The following is a 20,805-nucleotide window of genomic DNA, read 5'->3' on the forward strand; positions in this document are numbered from 1 at the left end:
TCAAATTCAGTCTCTCTCAGTTTATCATTTCCCCCCAATTTCAAGTTCACTTCTCCTCATAGATTTTTATTGTGTGTTTTTTTAAGTCCTCATGAAAATTCATCAGGGAATATATTCTAATACACTCATTTTTGAATGCAATTTTGCCTGATACATTCATTTTTGCAAAGCAGTTTCCCCTATCAGAATGCATTTTAGTCTGTAATTTTCAGCAATATGTGCATTTTAAGGTACATTTTACCTTACTAAACCCATCTTTCTACACATTGCTTGGCTGGAGAACTGCATTGCAAAATTCATAAGACAAGTGGATTTCGAAGGATTGCTGCGTTTCAGTTTGTGCATTGTTTATGAAAGTGCCATTGAGGTAGGTTCCCCTTTAAATGTGAACTGAATCCAATATCTACCCTTTCCCAACCTAAAGATATGGTTTCTTCTCCATCAGTGCTCACTTGTCAGTCGAAATTCAGGCTTGGCATAATATCATGAGTGAACTGAAGAGGAGGCATAGGGGACACTTTGCACAAACAATGTATAACCAAGGCTGATAACAAAGTGGGAAGGACAGAATCTGCCTAGCAGATAAATCACAATTGGTTCCTCAGAAGCCTTACAGGTAATTCCAGTTGTCTTCCTGTTGCAACCCCCATGATTACTGATGGTCTTCCCTGCATTGTTATTGCAGTGAATTGGAGGCTAGAGAAGTAGATTGATACCATGCTGTGACGGGTAAATGCCCAGCAGGTGTCTTGGAAGCAAGGCAGTGGCAAATTCAGAAGTACAGAGTCCCTTTACAGCCACACCCCTTTCCAAGATTATAATAAATCTTATAATTATACAGTACAGTGGTACTTCGGGTTAAGAACTTAATTCGTTCTGGAGGTCTGTTCTTAACCTGAAACTGTTCTTAACCTGAAGCACCATTTTAGCTAATGGGGCCTCTTGCTGCTGCCGCGCCGCCGGAGCACGATTTCTGTTCTCATCCTGAAGCAAAGTTCTTAATCTGAAGCACTATTTCTGGGTTAGCGGAGTCTGTAACCTGAAGTGCATGTAACCTGAAGCGTATGTAACCCGAGGTACCACTGTATTACATCAAAGGTGAAAGTGTGAGCACTTGTGGCACAAAGTCAGTCAAGCACAGATACCGCCCTCAGCACATGAAAGTAAATGTGACTTTTATGCCCTATTAGTTCTCAAATGGAATTGTGTTAAGTCTTGCTAGTTTGGGGAAAATTAAGCATTTCAATGCAAGCCCGCAGGCATGCATAACCTTGCAAGAAATATTGCCATGACCAGGGATGCTCATGTTCCCTGCTCCACTCAGCCGTCCAGTCATGCCCTTATCCACAATACTTCATGCAGTTCCCATGCTCCACCCATTTTTCTATTCTCACCTCAAGTCAGTCAGCTTCCCATGACCACTGAGCTCATTGCTGTGTTAGGGAACAGGTCCCCTTATGTCCTTCCCCCACCAAACCATTTCTTAGAGCTTCTGAAAACCTTTGGCTGCCCAAAGCCTGATGATTCCTCATTGCATCAGGATGGTGCTATTTTGACTACATAAGGATTCACACTTAGCCACTGAACTTCAGAAAGATGGACAGTGTGTGTGTGTGTGTGTGTGTGTGTGTGTGTGTGTGTATCTAGCTATCTACACACACATACATAACTATATATAGATGACCATTAAAAAAATGGGAGAAGGATGAAAGAAAATATGCATCAGCTTTTCAGCAAGATCTATTTTCTGTGCATGTACCGGGGCAAATGATTTGGAGTGCTCCAATATCTTCGTTCAGAGTGACTGAGGTTCTCTTTCCTTGAAGTTTCCTTGTACATAACAGAACTTGCACAGTGTTCTCTTGGAACGGAACCAAGTGCCTTCTTCAGAGTGACCCTAGGAATCAATAGCCCCCCTCCAAACCCCACACCCCAATCAGGACCCAAATGTCATAAAATTATGACTGAGTGAGAAGAGGGGATGTGACAATCAGGTGAGAGGGAGAATGAGATAGAGAGAACTATTTAATGGTCTGGATGGGTTGTTTTCTGGTTCACACCGAGAAGCTGTTTTTGAATGCCCTGAGTGGCAGATGTTATAAATCGATGCAGAAATGCACTTATAAATCAATGGAGAAATCCAGTATTTTAATGTCGCTGGGATTGAGCACAAATGTGTCCATGCCCCCCAAACAGGCTTATTTGTAGGCAAATAAGTAAAATGGTTGGCAGGCTGCCACAAACGTGCCAGGGACTCTGTGGGATTCACTGTTGTTATTGCTATGCAAACTTTTCCCATTACCACCCCACACCGGATGTGATTGTGTTTGTATACATTGCTGCTGGGGGAGCATAAAATCCCAACTAGTTCTACTAAAAAACATTCCAGTGTAGTGGAGGTGTCCCTCTTAACTGGACCATAGTATTGGGTTTCCCATGCTTTATATCTGCTGTTGGCTGGCAGTATCTATAATGAAAGGATTTTATTTAAAAGGAGGGAAACATACCATCAATTTTCCTTGCATGTTCTATCAAAATATAGGGCGTTTGATTTTTGCTATAGGCATTGTGTGAAGGAATTTTAGTGCAGGAGGGGGGGGACACCAGAAACTACTCCGTGTGTGTGTGTGTGTGTGTGTGTGTGTTCTGACCCTGAACCCTAACTGCATTATTCTAGAAAATCCTTGCTCACAGCTGGAGTCCTCCTCCCTGCTCCCTCCAACCTAGGATTTTTTACTGTGTTGCAGTGGCTCTGCATTGCTGCAATTGCCATGGTGGTTTCTGGGAATGGTGCCTTTGCTAAGCAGTTCTGCAGCAGTGCAATGCTATATTTTAATCAATTCAGTTGGCTGAGAATAAATCATTGCGCAGAATCATTTCTTGACTGCAGAAGAAATCACTATTGTTTCTGACTGCCATTTCCAAAGAACATGGCATGGCTGCAACACACGCTCGTTTCTGAAGGAAGGGTAAAAAGCAGAACAACACTGCAGCCTTCCAAAGTCATTGTGTACCTTTGCTGCATTTTCTAAGGTTGGGTTTTGCATATTTTAGCGTAGAATCCGTTATTTAGCTATGCTTTTGAAAAGTGGTTCTCTTAGGAATGTCCTGCAAGCACCAAAGAGTTTATGTTGACACAGACTGATGGAAATAGGTTTGATTTAAAAATAATAATAAAAAGACAAAGCAAGCTTGTCATGTATGCTCAGTCAAGAACTGCTTTGCAATGACAACCTCCAAAGTCGCTCCTAGTTAAAGCAAACATAGCCTAGCCCCAGAGTCACCTCCATTGACTCTAGCTTGGTCAATGGTCAGGGATGGTGGAAGTTGTAGTCCAGCACTGTCTGGAGGGCCAATGCTTCCCCAGCCTCCGTAACACCTGGCTTCCTTTTCTTGGGTAGCAGCATCTTCTTGTCCATAAAATACAGGCACCCCATTATTAGGCATCATTTATATTGCACTTTTTATTGGCTATATGGGTTATGCATGCCCTTACAACCATTGGAGGCACTAGATCACTCATACACTCAGACAGGGAAGGAAATTGATGCAAGATGAGTCCGTGCAAGGCTTAAGCCCAGGCCTGAGTGAAGCAGGGATGTTGGACTTGTAGCCCTCCAGACCTTGTTGGTCCATCATCCTTGACTGTTGGCCATTCTGGCTGGGATTGATGGAAACTGGATCCCAACAACATCTAGACAGCACCAGGTTGCTCCATCCTTGCACTGGAACACCTGCTTAGCTTTCTGCCATTGAAATGAATGGGGCCAGGACAGGGAATCCTAAAGCATAGATGGAAGACATGCTGACTCCTATGAGATTTACTTACAAGATAAAAATAAAGGGATGGGTGAGAAGTAAAATGTAAAATATTTATTATGGTAATTCAGTACGGCATGTGTTTTGAGCTATCCCTCTTCTCTGGGGCTGTTTCTCTGTGATCCAGGGCCATCCAGCCAAGGGATAGCTTTAATTGCCTTACTTTGTTTTAATCTTCGCAAACAGATGCATCTTTCAGCTGGATTATGTAGAAATTGCCCCTAAGGAAGAGCAGCAGCTCCAAATGGAAAAAGCCCCGGATTCTCGGAATAAATATTCTTCAGCACCTGCAGCCTCTTTCTTCTCGGTGTTTTGTTCCCCTTCACTTACTTCCAAGTAAATCTCTTTAGGAATGGCTGTTAGATGTGCATAACTTTGCCTGGATCATGCTCAGAATTTGATAGAGGGCACCCATATCACCAGGTAAAGTTAGCACAGCACTGCTATTTAGTTTTTTCCAGTAATTCTAGATTCTGAAATGCAACTTAATGGCCTAACAAAAGACAATTTTAAATACCTCATAGATGGTATTTCTTTGGTTCATCAAATTCAAATTAATATTGATAAAGATGGTGATATTGATAATTTAAGTACATTAATATTTAATTAATTCAAAAAGGATTTACATACAACTTAACATTTCAAAAGAAATTAAGCAGTGTACATCTGCCCCACATTTATGTATTTAAAAGAATTTTTACCCTGTCTTTCAGCCAAAAATCTCCCTGAGCAGCTTATACTTAAGTACCACCACCACCAAGAACAGTAAAGCCCTTGTCCTCAGATTTAGCATTTTAAAGACAATGTCACAAAAGGAAAATAGGATGAGGAAGGAGGAGGGAGGAAAAGGCAAACACAAGTACCAGCTCTTAAAGCTGAATTTTTTCTCATCAGCTGAGAATTCAGAGAGAGGTGGAGCTAAAATGAGTTGTTCTCCCAGTGGAGCTGTCAGAGTGGCCTTACCTCCCATGTCTCCCTCTGTTGCAGCCTGATGGAGTTGAGCTGGGGGAGCCAATGGCGCTAGTTTCTCAGCAGAGCCTTGCTTCCCATCTCTCCTTTTGCCATAGCCTGATGGAAACCAAAAATCCAAAGCAGTTTGTTGGAGGGTGGGGTGGAACAATCAACAACACTCATTATTTGTGGCCTCTCTAAAGGCATCTCACCTGCTTAGCAAATATATCAAGTTTGTGCTTTAAGGACAATTCATTGCCTCAATTTGCAGTGGAGTATGCAGCATAAATAAGAGCCGATTGTTGTACTGCTAATTAAATTCTCAATGTATATCAGTGCAATTGTTGACCGTGATGACACTTCTGGAATTAATATATATGCGTAACTGTAATCAGCAGATTAGTCCTTGCCCAGGCCTGATCTGGGGCCTGGAGGTCCAGCTCCCAACATGTGGCCCAGTGGCTGCTCACTTTGGAATGCCTGGTGTGTGAACTGTGGCAGCTCCTCTCACCAGGGCAACAATCAGTGAATGAAATCAGTGTAGCTGGTGGCAGGGAGGGCAATGTGGCCACATTGTCATGGCAACAGGGAAGTGTCTTCTGGTCCAATCCCAACAGGAAATATTGGTAGGCATGACAGGAAAGGGGAGAAATCACAGCTGGCTAGCATTAGGAGTCTCAACACCTTCTTTTCCCAGTCTGCTCCCTCTTCTCTCTCTAACCGTGCATTGTTGTCCCACCACCAATTCCCTGGCTGAGCCTTTTACCTTTACCTTTTTTTATTACTACTATTGCCTGGAAGAGTCCAGTTGTTCTAAAAAGAAGGAACCCCTTTGGAAAAGGACAAAGATAGATGGAAAAGCCTGCACCTTAGTGGGTAGAACACATGCTTTGCATGCAGAAGGTTCCAGGTTCCATCCCCAGCCATTTCCAGGAGTGGCTGGGAGAAACCGCTGTCTGAAATCCTGGAGGGCTGCTGCCAGTCAGTGCAGAAAGTACTGAGCTAGATGGACTAATGGCCTGGCTTAGTATAAGCCCATTTCCTTGGAAGCCTACATATTTCATTTGTGTAGATGCTGTTTCATACTATGCAGAACCAAATGAAGATTTGCCACTGGGCATGCAGTGGAGATTTCCAGGGGGCTGCAGCCATTAACAATTCCCTGATGTAGGTTCCAGGGTAGTTTGTTTCTAGCGGGGGGCAGGCAAGATTCCTTGAGTGTGCCCCTAAACTGAGTGAACCCACCTCTTTCTCAGAGATATATCTATTGTTCCTTCCCTTGCGCCCTCTCTCTGCGCTTGAGGAAGAAGGCAAGGCAGGTGAAAGGTGCTTCTCTCTCTCTCTCTCGTTCCTGCTTGCATGCTCAGAGGGGGATAGTTGAATAATAATAATAATAATAATAATAATTTATACCCCGCCCATCTGGCTGGGCTTCCCCAGCAACTCTGGGCAGCTTCCAACAAAGTATTAAAATACAGTGGTCTGTTAAACATTAAAAGCTTCCCTAAACAGGGCTGTCTGCCTGCAGTCAGATGTCTTCTAAAAGTCTGGTAGTTGTTTTTCTCTTTGACATCTGGTGGGAGGGCGTTCCACAGGGCGGGTGCCACTACCGAGAAGGCCCTCTGCCTGGTTCCCTGTAACATGGCTTCTTGCAGTGAGGGAACTGCCAGAAGGCCCTCGGCACTGGACCTCAGTGTCTAGGCAGAATGATGGGGGTGGAGATGCTCCTTCAGTTGAACAGGCAGTAACAGCACAGCAACGAGGAAGAGGGGGAGCAGAGCTTGGAGACTCTGGGGGTTGACAGTGCAGGGCTGCGGCTAGTATCCCGCAACGCTGATGCAGGCCCTGCATATATGATAACATGTGTTTGCAAACGTGCCATTTCATGCCATATACTGTATTTCTCAAGTTATAATATGGGAAAGGCCCCTTGAAAGATGCAAGCTGAAGTGTTGGGCACGAAGGATCTTCCCTTAAATAGCAGGCTAAATTAGGCATAGACAGCGAAAGGCTCGTGGGCAGTCTGGTCTTGTTGCTCAGCCTGCGTTGCCTTGTGCTGCCCCCCTGTGGTGGTGACTCACCTGAGAATGTGAAAACCTTTGGAGAGAGTGAGCCTGGTGCCTGCTAACGGTAGTGCCTCTTTTCAACATCCCCACCATCATTATAGAACTCTGTGATAACGTTTTACTGTTTGACATCTGCTTCCTTCCACTTTTAGATGTAGCGTGTGGAACAAAGGCCTCTGCGACTGCCCACATAGCTCTTCCTTGCACACACTGTTTGAAGCATCTCAGCAGAAATGACTTCAGACAATTGCTCATTATAGGTTTAATTTTCTTCAAGCAGCATATAAGGCACTAATTTCTACATGTCGGCAATGTCTGAGTGACGAGCGAGACAGGGTATTTTCGAGCATTTATACCTAAGAAGCAGCTGCCACTAAAACCAGCCAGAGTCTTGCTTGAAGAAGAGAAAGACCAAGAAGCCTTTGTATGTGATTGCAGAAAACAACTCCCCTACTTGTAACTGACAGATGCAACTGACAGCTTGTCTTTCCCCGACTGAAGGAAGGGCAGCCTCAGCATCTACCCCAAGTGGAGAGCAGAATGACTACCAGCACATAAAAAGAGGCAGCAGTGGAACAAATGGAAACAGACTTTAGAGGACTGACCCTATCTTTGTGGGAGGACAGGTGCTTGGCATACAGAAGGTCCCATGCCCATTCCTGACATCTCCAGTTAAAAGGACCAGGTGGCAGGTGATGAGGAAGACCTGTGCAGCAAAGCAACTGCCTTTTGGGGTAGACCAGGGATGGCAAACTTCAGCCGCTGGGGCCAAATATGCCTCTCCCTGGTCTGTCTGCTTAGCCCATAGGACTCTCCCCAGGCGACCCCTTCCTTGAGTGTTTTCTCCCAGTCCTTGAACTGTGAGAATGCCTCTTGCCTGCCTGGAAGGAGGATCTGGTGTGTTTGTTTGTCCATGTGGAATGGCCACTTTGGTTTTTGCATGCTGGATGTGAGCATAAACTGAAGAGTCTCACACACTGTTCTGCTCGCTTTTGCATCTGTTTTTTTTTTTAAAATATTTTTTATTGAGTTTTCACATTTTATAGACATACACACACACAAACACAAAACACAAAACAAAACATATATAATGTTCATTACCCTCTTTCCTTGACTTCCCCACATCTCTCCTTCCCCCATTCCAATTTCAATAGTTAATTCAGCAAGTTATTTCCTCTTCTCTCTATTATATTTTTGTCCTCTGTTCTTAATATTTAACATCTCTTGTTGGGCTCAAGTTTACTTATCCTATTTTTACACATTAGCTCCTTTCTCTAAGGTCGTCCTACCCTCTCTCCCACGAAATCCTCCCTTTTTATTAAACAATCCATATCAAAATTAAAAAGAACAAAAATCATAAATTTTTACTATTCTACTCTCCCCCTCCCTCCCTGGCCCGGTTTCTGTCCCTTCCCATATCACTATTCTAAAAGAACAGTTTCAGCCCGGATTTCTCACATCCGAGGCTCTCAAGCCCCAGTTAGTCTTTCTCCATCTGTTTTGTTGCTTATTGGCCTTCAGTTCTCGAAGGAGTTGTGTCCCAAGTTCCATCTTCTTTCCTTCCACCAAAGTCAGTAGCAATTGCTGCCAAGGATCTGCCAATCTCCCATGTTCAATCTTAAAGAAAAGGTCCCAATCATGCTTGTTCTTTCCTTCCACCGAATCAGTCAATAGCAATTGCTGCCATGGATCTGCCAGTCTTCCATATTCGAACTTGAGGAAGAAGTCCCAATCATGTTTATTTGTTTTTTTGTATTCCAGTATTCCAGATATTCCAGGGGCTTCTTCCTTTGTCCTTCTCTCCTTTTGCAGATTTACGGTCCACTGGTCCTCTTCTTCAGTTCCTTTGTTTCCTAAAGCTGCAGACTTTTGGTTGGTGCTTTCCATCTGAACATCCTCTCCTTCTTCTTCTTCTTCTTTTCCCCCCATTTCCAAAGCTGTCTCTTCTTTTCCGGCTGCCAGGTTTTTTCCAACTTTGTATCGTCAGCAGAGTTGCTCAATTTCAGATTCAAGGTCACAAGTTGTTTGCTCATATCTGCAGTCTGCTCTTGTAAAGTTCCCACGAGAAAAAACATCCTTTCTATCTCTGCCCATAATTTTCCTTCTGCAGCCATTGCAGTATCCTTTGTTCCCTCCAGGGGGATTGCCGGTCTAATAGTTCTTTTCCAGCAATTCGTTACTTTGTTGTTCAAAATACTTTGTTTCCAATCAGTTCAGATACAATATGTCACCTTTAATCCAAAGAGAAATTTCTAAATATCACAGTTCCAGCCTCTAATCGTCCGTTTAACAGCTCTTTTGACAGCTGTCAAACTTTCTCTTTTTTTTTTCTCAGGCTCACACGCAGGACACTCCCGGGTCCAGAATGGGGGGGGGGGGATTACACAAAAGCTTCTAATATTCCTCTTTCCTCTCCAGCACAATAACTTTTAATCCATTTCGTGCAAGTTGTTTTTCTAAACACAAAAGTCTTTCCACCTTAGTGCTCCTCTCCTTGCTTGAATCTTTTTGTGGGGGGGGGGAGTGTGGACTTCCTTTTAGCACATCCCCCGGTCGTACTCCAATCAAAGGTAAAATTTTAGTGTCGAATTTTCATTTTACTCACGGGTTCTTTGTTTCAGTCCAAATTTCAGGAAGGAAGACAGCGCTCTCCGGCCATGGCTCGCGGCTTCGCTCCGCCGAGGTAGCGATGGACTCTCAGCACCGCGCCGCACCCCAGTCCACTCCGCAGCCTTTAAAAAGGCTCTTCGCGGGTCGGGGAGGGCGTTTAAGGTGCCCACCGAGTCACCAAGTCCGCAGGCTTCAGCGCCTGCGGTTTTTGAGGGTCCCCGTGTCGCCGGCACGGCAAGACCCGTCCTCTGCGGAGCCGATTCCCTCCGGAGCTCGGAGGGAATCCGCCATTACCGGATCGCGCTATCCCGGAAGTCCTGCTCGCTTTTGCATCTGGCCCTGCCTGCTCCTTGGTATGGGGCCTCTGGAAAGCTGCCCCATGTGGTAATGTGGTCCTTGGGGTAGACAACACTGGGCTAGGTGGGCAGTCTGACCTGAGATAAGGCAGCTCTCTGTGACATGAGATTCCCCAAGTTTATAAATCCTCTTAGAATTAAATGCGCTGGAGTTCCAAACTTGGGAACTGAAGTGTGGGAGCACAATGCAGTCAGAAGCAAAGCCCCTCTTCAGTTTCTGCAACAGTTAATCCCTGCAGTTTATTTGCAGCTGAACACACGCCTGTATTGTAACCAGTATTGTAACCAGTGTTATCCCCACCCACCAGATTTAGATGAACTTTTCTTCAAATAAAACTCAAATCAGTTCACAACATGAAAAAATACTATGTAGTAAGCAATACCAACCCCCCCCCCAAAACGTGGGTTCCCTTGCCCCAGCCACCTTTGCCACACTCCACTTTTATGGCATGCTCTGAAGGAGTGCATTTGATGGCCACTGGGTCTGGGTCTAAAACAAACTTCAATCTGGAGAAAACACAGTTTTCCCCACCAGAAGCAGAGGGACAAGGGGAAGAGCGAATAAGCCCTGAACAGCCAATAAAAGCAACTGGATTTGGTGGACTAGTGACTGAAGGATGTCTGGCTATGATTCAACCTGGGAACCAAATCCCTGCTCTGTCCAAAAAGTTTCTGCCTCTTGTAAAATATTCTAAATTGTAGTTGTTTACTGGGCTCAACAACCAGGAGACCTTTTCATGCTGATCACCAGCAGAAAGCCTGGTCAGTGGAACATAGGAAACTGCCTTATACCGAATCAAGTAATTGGTACAGTCAGCTCAGTATTGCCCACACTAACTGGCAGCTGCTCTTCTGGGATTTCAAGAAGGATCGTGGACATCCAACGATGTGGGATGCTGGGAGATTCAAGACTGATAAAAGGCAGTCCTTCAGTCAGTGCATAAACTCAGGAGGAAGCAGTGGTAACCAACCTAGATGGCATTAAAGGAGAATTAAACAAATTCATGGAGGAGATGGGTTCATGGAGGAGATGGGTTACTAGTCATGAAGGCTCTCCTCTGGTTCTACAATTGAAGGGCAGCAGTGCAGTTGCTGGAAGCCACAGGAGCAGGGAGTGCTCTTGTGCTCGAATCCTGCTTGCAAGTTTCCCACTGGCTGGCCACTGTGAAAACAGGCCTACATGGGCCAATTGGCCTAATCCAAGGAGGCTCTTCTTATGTTCTTGGGTCTCTCCCAACCTTAGTTGGAGATGAGGAGACTGAACATGCAACCTTCTTCCATCGCAGGATGTTCTGAAGCATCTCTAGGAATAAGGACGCTAGACTAGATGGATCCCATCTCCAACATTGTACCTTCTAGCCCTTTTTTACGAGTACAACTCGCCACAGCCCCTTGCCAGCGTGACCAGGGGCCGATGGGTGTTGTAAGTCCAGCAAGGAGGTCAGGAGGTCAAGGCTCCATCCGGCGGGCCACTCCCTCGCTACGAATGCCCTCCACCATTACCAGCCGGCTGAGCTCCCTTCCTCTGAACTTGGAGCCAGAAGACCCCTTCCTCCCAGAGAGGCCGGCTCCCGGGCCACCAGGCGTGGGGATTGGGCGCCGGCCCGCCTTCCCCCGGGGCCGCTCTCTCGCCCTCGGAAAGGGGTGGGGGGTTGGCGCGGGGATGGAGGTGACGCAATGCCTGCAATCCCGAGGAGAGCTGCGCAGCGGCGGCCTGAGCAGAGGGCGCGCTCCGAAGGCGAAAGGGAGGCGCCGCTGGGGCTTCTGGCGCGCGTGCGGCTCCGCCCCTGCCGGCCGGCCGAGCTGAGGCGAGGGGGCTGAGGCGCCTCCTATCAGCAGAGCTCTGCGCCGCTGCTCCAGCCCGCGCGGCTGCTTGCAGGTGAATTGAAAGTCGTTGGCGGGGAGGGAAGGACACAGCCGCCGCCGCCTCCTCTGCTTCCTCCTGCCTCTGCTGCTGCTGCGTCCTGGTGGGGCAGCTGAGGCGCGTGAAACCCGCACCCGCAGCCGAGCCCGGCGGCGTTTCTCCTTCTGCCGCTGCAGGGCAGCTGCTGCGCTGCGCCCGTGCCCAGGAGGCGCCCGCCTTAGGGGAGGCACCGGCCGGCCAGGCATGTCTTCGCCGAGGGGCTCCCCGCTCGCCAGAGACCTCGACGGAGCGGGAAGGACAGGCAGCCTCAAGCGCGCAAGTAAGTCTCCCCGAAAGTTTAGCCTTCGCAGCCGGGGGTGAGGTGGGGTGGGGGAGGCCGTATGGTTTGCTGTGAGATAATCTGCTCTCCTCATAGTTTCTGGGTTAGGATGACTCGGCGGCAGTTTGCACATGCTCAGAGGCGCGCTTCTCTTTATTGCTTCACCTTTCCCGCGCCTTAGAAATAGATCCCTTTCCTCTAGCCTGTAAATGGTGCCCCGGTTAGTACCAGCTGCGGAACTGAGCCCGCGTCTCGCAACCTTCCTGCGTGGCTAAGAATGGCTCCAGGCTCTCTTGTCTTTCGTTTCGACGGCTGGAGGAAGGACTTCACTTGCGCCTATGGATAATGAGAAGCCGTCTTGTGTTTCCATGTCCCCTGAGCTTTGGGGAAGACTGGCTAAAGGGGGCGTGGGGAACATGTCACCCGTGGGTGTGGAAGGGGATTTCTCGGAGGAGGAGGGAGACTCTTCCAAGTCCTGTTAAGGAGACTTTGAGGCTGTAGTCTTCTGTGCACTTAAAAGTGGGAGTACATCCCATGGAACACACTGGGATTTGCTTCCATTTAAATGTGCAGTAGGATGGAGTTGTGTGTGGTTCAGTGGGTGATACCCACACAAATGGAGGTGGGGTGGGGATTAAGGGGACTGGTCACTCGTTTGTGCCACTTTCCTTGATCTCCCCAAACCAGCCAACCCCTTGTGAGAGCATTCTTGGTTGTGGGATAACAAGAGACTTTGACATATTAACTGTGTGGTGAGGACTGGGAGACTGTTTCTGTTCTGTTCAAAGACACTTTTTTTTTTTTTGGCATGGCAAACTTTACTAGCACTTTGGAAAGGCAGAATTCTAAGGGTTGGAGAATGCGGTATGTGTGGGTCCTGCCACCCAGGAGTCAACTGGGTTTCAGATTTGGTTATTGCACCTCTGCATTTCCATTGCTCATCCCTGTTCATCCATGATATGGTTGTGGCCATCTAGTGTGATGCTGATTTTGCTGATATTACCTTGGGATCGTTCACTGTTTCCTTTTTTCTCCCGATCTTTCCTCTTCACCTCTGCACCCATCCATCATCTGCAAGGAGGCTAATTTGGGAGCCAGTGGTGACCTTGGAGCATTCTTCCTAGCCAGTAGACCTATAGAACATGCACCTTCTCTCTGGGATGCAGTCTTCTGCTTCAAGCAGGGTTCTGGCAACCTTGGACTTTGGATTCTAAATGCATTATTTGTATGTGTATGTATATATAATCTTTCCCTGGGACCAAGTCCTTCGCTTCAATGCTTATTCCGCTGTGCGTTTGGCTCGCGTTGCCCTTGGGCAAGGGATTTGGATTAAGTTGCCCAAACTTCTTTCTCCTAGGCAAACTTCACCGCTTGTGCTCTGTAGTTGGTGGCTGGCTCCGACTGCAGCGAGTTAAATGCTGCTGCTTCTTGCCCCGTGGATATATGCTGAGCTCTGCAGAAGGACCTGCTACAGCAGCAGTTTGCATTGGCAGATAATCTTCTGGATTTGTTCCTTGTCTGATGCAGGGGAGCAGTTGCCTGAATGATGGGAATTATAACCTTTGGTTCTAGGCAGCCTTTTGGGAAGGAGAGGTAATTTAGGTACCTTTTGAGATTAACACTGTTTTAATTAACTCGAGCAGGCTAATCGCTGGGCACAGGATTGGTTCAGGCTGTTACCTGAAAATGGGGAAAAGGCATGCTAAGAATAGTGAAATAATACTGTGTCCTTTTAATTGGGTTGCTTTTTTATACTCCAATGACTTCTTGCCTATAATTTGAGACCCCTTTTTAGCCTCTAATAAATAGTAGCTACCCTTGAGAGATTGTTTGCATCTGTACACCACGGTTGGAAGGCTCTGTAATCATAAATACTTTATTGTGCAAAATTACCCTTCTTATTATAAGATGCATGAGGAGTTTGCTGCTGCTGCTGCTGCCACCTCACAGAATGGAGATCAGTGTTTCCTTAGGTAAATTTGGGAGGAGATCCATGTCTGTATGACTATATATACCTTTTATATGTAGTACTTTCTAGCATACTAGGTATTTTGCAATCATTGACTTGTATCCTAGGGGAGGTTAACATAAAAATAAACTCTCAAAAGGAAAGTTTCTCCTCTTCACTACAATACACAAAAATGATAACATTTGCAGAACGCAGTCACTGCTTCAGCCATAAAAGCAGAGATTAAAATCACAGAGGTGATGAGCCTTTCCTTATTTTTTCCAGGCGTCATCAGGTGCTAAAAAGATAACAAATGCAGGGTCAGGCAAACTTCCCCAGGGAGAGAGTTACAAAGCCATAATGCAGACCCTATTTCTGGCTACCACCTACCTAATGTCTTGAAGACTGGGGAACACAGAAAAGAGCCTCTGAGGCAGATTGCAAAGCAGGGCTTTTAAAAAAAGGAAAATGTAGAACTGCCCGATGGTATGTGGTTACAATTTGCATGCAAAACGCACACTGCTGTGACACACCTGTGTGTTTTCCTAGTCTGTGCATATGTGCATTCTTGCCACCACATTTAGAAACCTACGTAGAGTAGGATAAAATCCTTGGAGCTGGAATTTGACAACACTAATACAGAAGAGTGTAGACACAAATGCTTCATGTAGCTTTGACCCCAAAAGGTCTTTGTTAAGAATGTCGTATTGGATATTATTGGAATCATTGCTCTTAGAATAATAACATTGACAACTTCGCATGGCTTATCAGGAAAGGGGGGTCTCCGTGTTCTAGAATTATTTCCTTCAGATTAGAAATATTGGTGAATACTCTGTCAAGCAGCCTTTCTCAGCCCTGGGTCCCTAGATGTTGTTGGACTACAACTCCTATGATTCCTAGCTAGCATGGTCAGTGGTCAGGGATGATGGGAGTTTCAGTTCAAGAGCATATAGGGACCCAGGCTTGAGAAAGGCTTCTGTAGAGGGTAGCAGTGGAGTCTGTTGGGAGTGTTTTTGGCAGGGGGAGGTGAAATGGGCTTGCTTGATCAGGGTCTGGAAATCTAAGGGAGCTTGAGCTTCTTAATTTACTTTTCAAATTGATCTCATACACTTTTTACATCACCCAACATAACACAGCTTGCATTTTAAAATATTCTTATTCAAATGCTCATTTTGTGTATGGCTGTCCATTAAATAAGGGTTTGGGCTTGCTTATATGTAAGAAAGTATTTATAGATTGTACAGGGCTTTACTATATGTGTGAACTGAAACAAACAAAAAACTGAACTGCTTTCTATTTTCAAAATACAACAAAACCTTATAATAAAGTAAAACAAAACAGTAACTGTACCAGTGCTAGATAATTCCCAGCTTAATATAATCATGCTAAAATCAGAATGATCTAACTCTTAACTGATAAAAGCCATAGTAAAAAATTGAATATTTAAACCTATTTACAAACCTCAAGAAAAAGAACCTGTTTTAACTGTGTTGCATCCCATAGCTGTGAGGCCATGAACAAAAAGGCCCTGTTACCACCCTTTCAGATTGTACCCAGAAATGAACCAAGGTCTTCTTCTAAAAAACTGACTTGATGCCTTCCATTTTTTCTGCTCCTAGTCAGTAATGCGTATGTTGTATTTTGAACTATTTATGTTCAAAGGCAGCCCCATGCTTGATAAACTGCAGAACGAAGGAGCATTTCTGCCAAGAGGCGGGTGGCAGACCAAACAGGAAAGTGGGTGGGATTCAGACTGTGGAGTGTGGGCTGAGGGATTGTTATGTTCATGTTGGCTCACCTACTTCATTTATTTATCAGCAGCTGTATAATAACGAAGGGCTGTAGCTCAGTGGTAGAGCAGGTTCCCAGGTTCAATTCCTGGCATTTCTAGGCAGGGCTGGGAGGGACTTCCTGTCAGAAATCTGTCAGTTTGCCAATATACAACAGCTGTGTGAAGCAAGGCAGCACAACTGTTACTACTCTGCTTTTCTTAGGCCTACCAAAATGTCACCAAGCTTTCAAGTTCTCCAGAGTGCTTTATTAGGCTATATGGCTGGGGTCAGCATATTCAGCAGGGGGCCAGTCCACTGTCCCTCAGACCTTGTGGGGGGCCGGACTATATTTTGAAAAAAATAATAATGAACGAAATCCTATGCCCCACAAATAACCCAGATATGCATTTTAAAGTGGCTGGGGAAGCTCAGCCAGAAATAAATAAATAAATAAATAAATAAATATTAATTATTATTATTATTATTAAATAAAAGCACACATACTACTCATGTTAAAACACCAGGCAGGCCCCACAAATAACCCAGATATGCATTTTAAATAAAAAGACACATTCTACTAATGTAAAAACATGCTGGTTCCTGGGTCGTCCGTGGGCCGGATTTAGAAGGCAATTGGGCCGGATCTGGCCCCCGGGCCTTAGTTTGCCTGTCCATGCTATATGGCATACTAATTCTTGGAGTGGAGATAGGGAATAAGTTGACTGATGGTGAAGCCGTAGGAACTTTTGTCGCATTTTTATTGGCCTAGTAAAGATATCGCTCTAAAATGGATTTTTCTTCTTTTTAATGGGCTAGAATGGCTACCCTTACTTCTTGTTCCCCTATTTCAGCCATATTCAGCTGAACTCAGTGCTCTATTTCTCTCTGTCGCTAAATTCAGCACTACCCTTGTTAGCAGAACACTCCCCTGAATGACTGTGCCCCGAGGTACCCTACACAGAATGGCAGGAATATAAGCCAACCATCCTGGAAGGTTAGCTGGAAATCGGTTTAACATAGGATAGCCCCCCAGCAACTGTGACAATACAGTTTTCTATCAGCAGAACTTCTTATTCTTTAAATATCCACTTAGTTTCAGGTTTGTTGGGCTTTGCACCTCACTTGTGACGGGCATTCTATTCACAGGCAGCAACCATTTGGCAAGGGCCCAGTTGATGTGCGACCACGGACATGTGCGTTGTTTTCAGACCTGGAAGGGCACCCCCTTACATGTGACCACTGACACACACCATGACCCAAAACGCAACCCCTGCACAAATAGGGAGTTGCCCTGTCTTTGTTTTATACACCCCACTGCTTCTACTTGTTCTCTGGGCGACTTACAAAAAGTCAAAATGACAATAAGGTAACATCAAAAGCTAGAACATTAAAAAACCATCATTAAAGGGCAATGTAAGGAAAGGAGTGGGTGGAACTAAAATGAAAAATCCAATGCAAAGTGGCATAAAAGCAATGTAAAGAGATTTAAGAAACCTGAGATAATAAAATCCTTTGTTTGGCTTTGAAACAACATCAAGGTAGGCACTAGGCAAATCTCCCCATGGAGGACATTCTTCAGTCAGGGTGCCACCACTGAGCAGGTCTTTCCTTCTGCAGCTACCTGCCACATTTCAAATGGCAGGGACATTTGATTTAAAAGTAATAATACAGTGGTACCTCTGGTTACATACACTTCAGGTTACATATGCTTCAGATTACAGACTCCGCTAACCCAGAAATATTACCTCGGGTTAAGAACTTTGCTTCAGGATGAGAACAGAAATCACGCAGCGGCGGCAGGAGGCCTCATTAACTAAAGTGGTGCTTCAGGTTAAGAACAGTTTCATGTTAAGAACAGACCTCCGGAACGAATTAAGTTCTTAACCTGAGGTACCACTGTAATGAGTAATTCGGCTTTTTAAAAATGATGGTGCAGAGGGGTGGTGTTCTTAGGTCAAGATCTTGTGGATACATCCAAATGCTCATGTATACAAATACGCCAGGTCTTCCACAGCTTTGTAACCACAACTCCTTGCAGTTTATTGGGTGCTGCTTCCCATAATCCCAACCCTTTTCAGGTGTAGGAAGGGGGAGACCTGACAGCCCTCTCTGATCAAGTGTTTGTGGTCTTCGCTTCAGTGCGTGTTCACTTTTCCTAATTGAAAGTACTTCTCTGTCCCAAAGGCTGCATTTCTGAACAATCCAAAGCTTCCCTCACTCATGTGTTTCTAAACAAGTCTCTCTCTCTCTTTCTCGTTTTTATAAAGGAACTAATCTCATTGCATGTAGCCCAAAGGTTTCGCTAAAAGGGTAAACACAGTGGATGTTTATAGAAGTAAGAATGGACAAACTAATAATGTGGTGATGGCTGCTGTGTTAGACAGCTTTTGAATGGGTTGGGGGAGAAAATCACGAAGGCAGGCCTACTGTCAAAACCGTACATCCTTTGGCAGCTGCTGAAGGCCCCACAGGTGCTTAACCCCTGCTCTGAGTTGCCATGCTTAGCCTGTTTGTCTTTCCCAGACTGCTTTTTGACAGTTTAAATGGTGGGCTGCTTGCAGCCACCTGCTGCAGACTGTACAGTCGCTGCCTAATATTGCCACTGGAAATCCTACCAAGTTGGATTTTGCCTCTACCTCCTCCAGCCTGGCACCAGCCCTGAATGAAAGAGTACATCTCCACTGCTATGATCCAGAATAGCTAAATGGAACTTCCATCTACAAAGGCAAGTATGGGGAGCCCTTAGTCCTGCTGATGTTGTTGAACTACAATTCCCATCATCCCTGGCCACTGGCCATGCTTGCTTGGACTGATGGGAATTGTAGTCCAGCAACCTCTGGAGGGCCAAAGGTTCCCAAAATGTGACCTAAAACAAAGTGAATTGGTTTTTGGTTGCCCCACCATAGCCACTGCCTTAAAAGTATTTCCAAAAGATTGAATTACTGAATTGACAGGATTCTTTGGAGAACCTGGTGGGGAAAGATTTGATGAGTGTGTCAAGTGACCAATCTGGCAGCTCAGTGTCTGTACCCACCCAACTCCCTCAAGGGAGAAGCCCAAGGCAAGAGGTAAGAGGAAGTAAGATTGGAATACGATTGACTATGTTTAATTAAAGAAGTAGATTTATTAAGAACATGCAGGATGCAACACTGCAACCCACCTTGGGACTGACAGTTATGAGAAGCGTGGGATTGATATATTTTTTTTAAGAAATAAATTTCAATCACTTAAACAATTTGACTTATAAATTTTTACAGACAACTAGCATGGGCATGTAGATCATGTGCTGCAGTGGATCCCCTTTTTTGATAGCAACCATCATCACCCAGGCCAGTGAACATAGTGGTCAGTTTAATGCAAATTGGAGGTTGTATACTGGAAATCGTAACAAACAGATGAAGTTATCTAGAGGTATGCAATGGCCACAGATCTGATTTGTACCCTAATTTGGTACCATATAAAGCAACCCCCCCATTGTTGAGTGTCATATGGGCTGGGAAATTAGTTCAAGTCTTCTCCATTTCTCCCCCATTGACTATCAGGAAGTAAAAGAATGACTATAACTTCATTTCCTTTTAACAGAAGAAGGTGAAATGTGCAGATATACAAACTCTTCCAAAATGTGTAAAGCCTGCCAAACCCAGATGCAAATATGTCCAGGTGTTTTTGTGCTGGGCAGCCTTAAAAATTTCTTCTTTTTTGAAAAAAAAAAATATAGCTTTTTAATTTTGGGTCAGACTTCGATGAAATTTGCAACCCTAAGGTTGCCAACCCTGCCAAGTTTTAGAAGGATGACTACAGCATTTTTCCTGCAAAGGCAGCAATTGCAGTCTGAGGATATGTGTGTGTGGGAAAAGGAATAAACGAATCTGTTCCTCGTGTTTTGTGGACAATTGTTCTGCAAATTGCAAGCATGAAAGGGGTGCCCTGGCGAGAAACCTGCTGAATTACAGGCAAATAGCTCCAGGGGCATTTGTGCTAGGAACTTTTTAAAAGTTGATTTGTAGGTGGGAAGAAATAAAAAGGGATTGTTTTCCAGGGAAAACCATTCCCTTTGATTACAAGCTTGGCCCTTTGCCCTCTCCTCATTCTGGGGCTTGCTCTCATTTCATCCATCCTCTCTCCTTGGCATTGTATGGCAAACTTAGAGAGGTTAATTTTTTTGTTTATTTCAGTAGATACTTGTCAACACATTTTTTCTTTTAAAAAATGTTAGGATTGCTAAAGCATAACAAAGCACTTCAGAAGATCCTGGTTCAACTCTTGCCGCTTTGTACTGTTGCCCAAGAGCCCTCCAAGGCACCCTACTTCATCTCAGAATTCATGAGCACCTGTTATACTCCTCTGCCAGGCTCCTCATAGGAACTTCACTGTGAAATGGTCACAGGGGCAAGACTCGCTGCAGGCTGCTAGGCAGGTGAAACAGAGGTCAATTTGTACCGCTGCCCTTTCGGCAAGCAACTTCGGGGTCTGCGTTTAACCAAAGATAAAATTTATTTGTGTTTCCTGTGACTGATTAATGCCTAACTTCCTAATTCTTTGTGACAACATATTAATACATTTTCTTCCTTTAGTTTCATTTTTACCATAGAATGTCTAATATGCAATTCTGTGGTAATGGTGCATTTGGTCTCAAAACACCGCCTCCCCCCACCCCAAACCATATTTGGTAAAGCAAACATGAAGTGAAACACTTAATCCTGCTCCAAGGTCACCTCTTGACAGTTCATCACTCGTAGTCCGTGGAACAGTTATATAATTGCACGCTCAAGATGAGTATATTTCAATTCTTAGTGTAAAACAGAGATCAAGGCATTCTCCTAACTCCTAAAGCTTCTGCTACAACAAAAATGAGGCATTAGGGTAGCTAAGTGGTTCTCAAACTTTTCCCCCCTGGGCCACACTTTCAGAATAAAAATTTGCTCATGCCACACTGAATTTTTAATTGATAAGACATTCATTGGCAGAAGGAAGCAACTCCTAGCAGTGCTCGGTTTATAACACAGAACACAACTGCTTTATAATATGATCCTGGAACATCCAGAAAGGATAAAACAATGCAGCTACATAGGAACATGAATCATTCCCCAAATATAATTA

At 45.0% G+C, this 20,805-nt stretch overlaps 1 protein-coding gene and 1 long non-coding RNA gene across 5 annotated transcripts in view; both read left to right on the forward strand.

The window, feature by feature from the left end:
* The first annotated feature begins 505 nt into the window (after positions 1–505).
* Positions 506–4,107, forward strand: LOC309353490. The gene is made up of 2 exons (XR_014161904.1): positions 506–616; positions 4,006–4,107. It is a non-coding gene; the product is annotated as an uncharacterized lncRNA (long non-coding RNA).
* A 7,778-nt stretch (positions 4,108–11,885) lies between these two features.
* The window catches only part of KIAA1217, a 358,771-nt gene continuing 349,851 nt past the window's right edge, over positions 11,886–20,805 (forward strand). For 2 of the 4 annotated variants that reach the window (XM_081931416.1, XM_081931433.1), the window contains exon 1: positions 11,886–11,985. In XM_081931416.1, coding sequence (XP_081787542.1) covers positions 11,910–11,985 — 76 coding nt within the window. In that variant the 5' untranslated portion in view covers positions 11,886–11,909. The remainder of the gene's footprint in view (positions 11,986–20,805) is intronic. The other 2 variants (XM_081931431.1, XM_081931425.1) reach the window with 1 other exon arrangement.

Source organism: Podarcis melisellensis (assembly GCF_964234715.1).
Source record: "Podarcis melisellensis genome assembly, chromosome: 12".
Lineage (NCBI taxonomy): Eukaryota > Metazoa > Chordata > Lepidosauria > Squamata > Lacertidae > Podarcis > Podarcis melisellensis.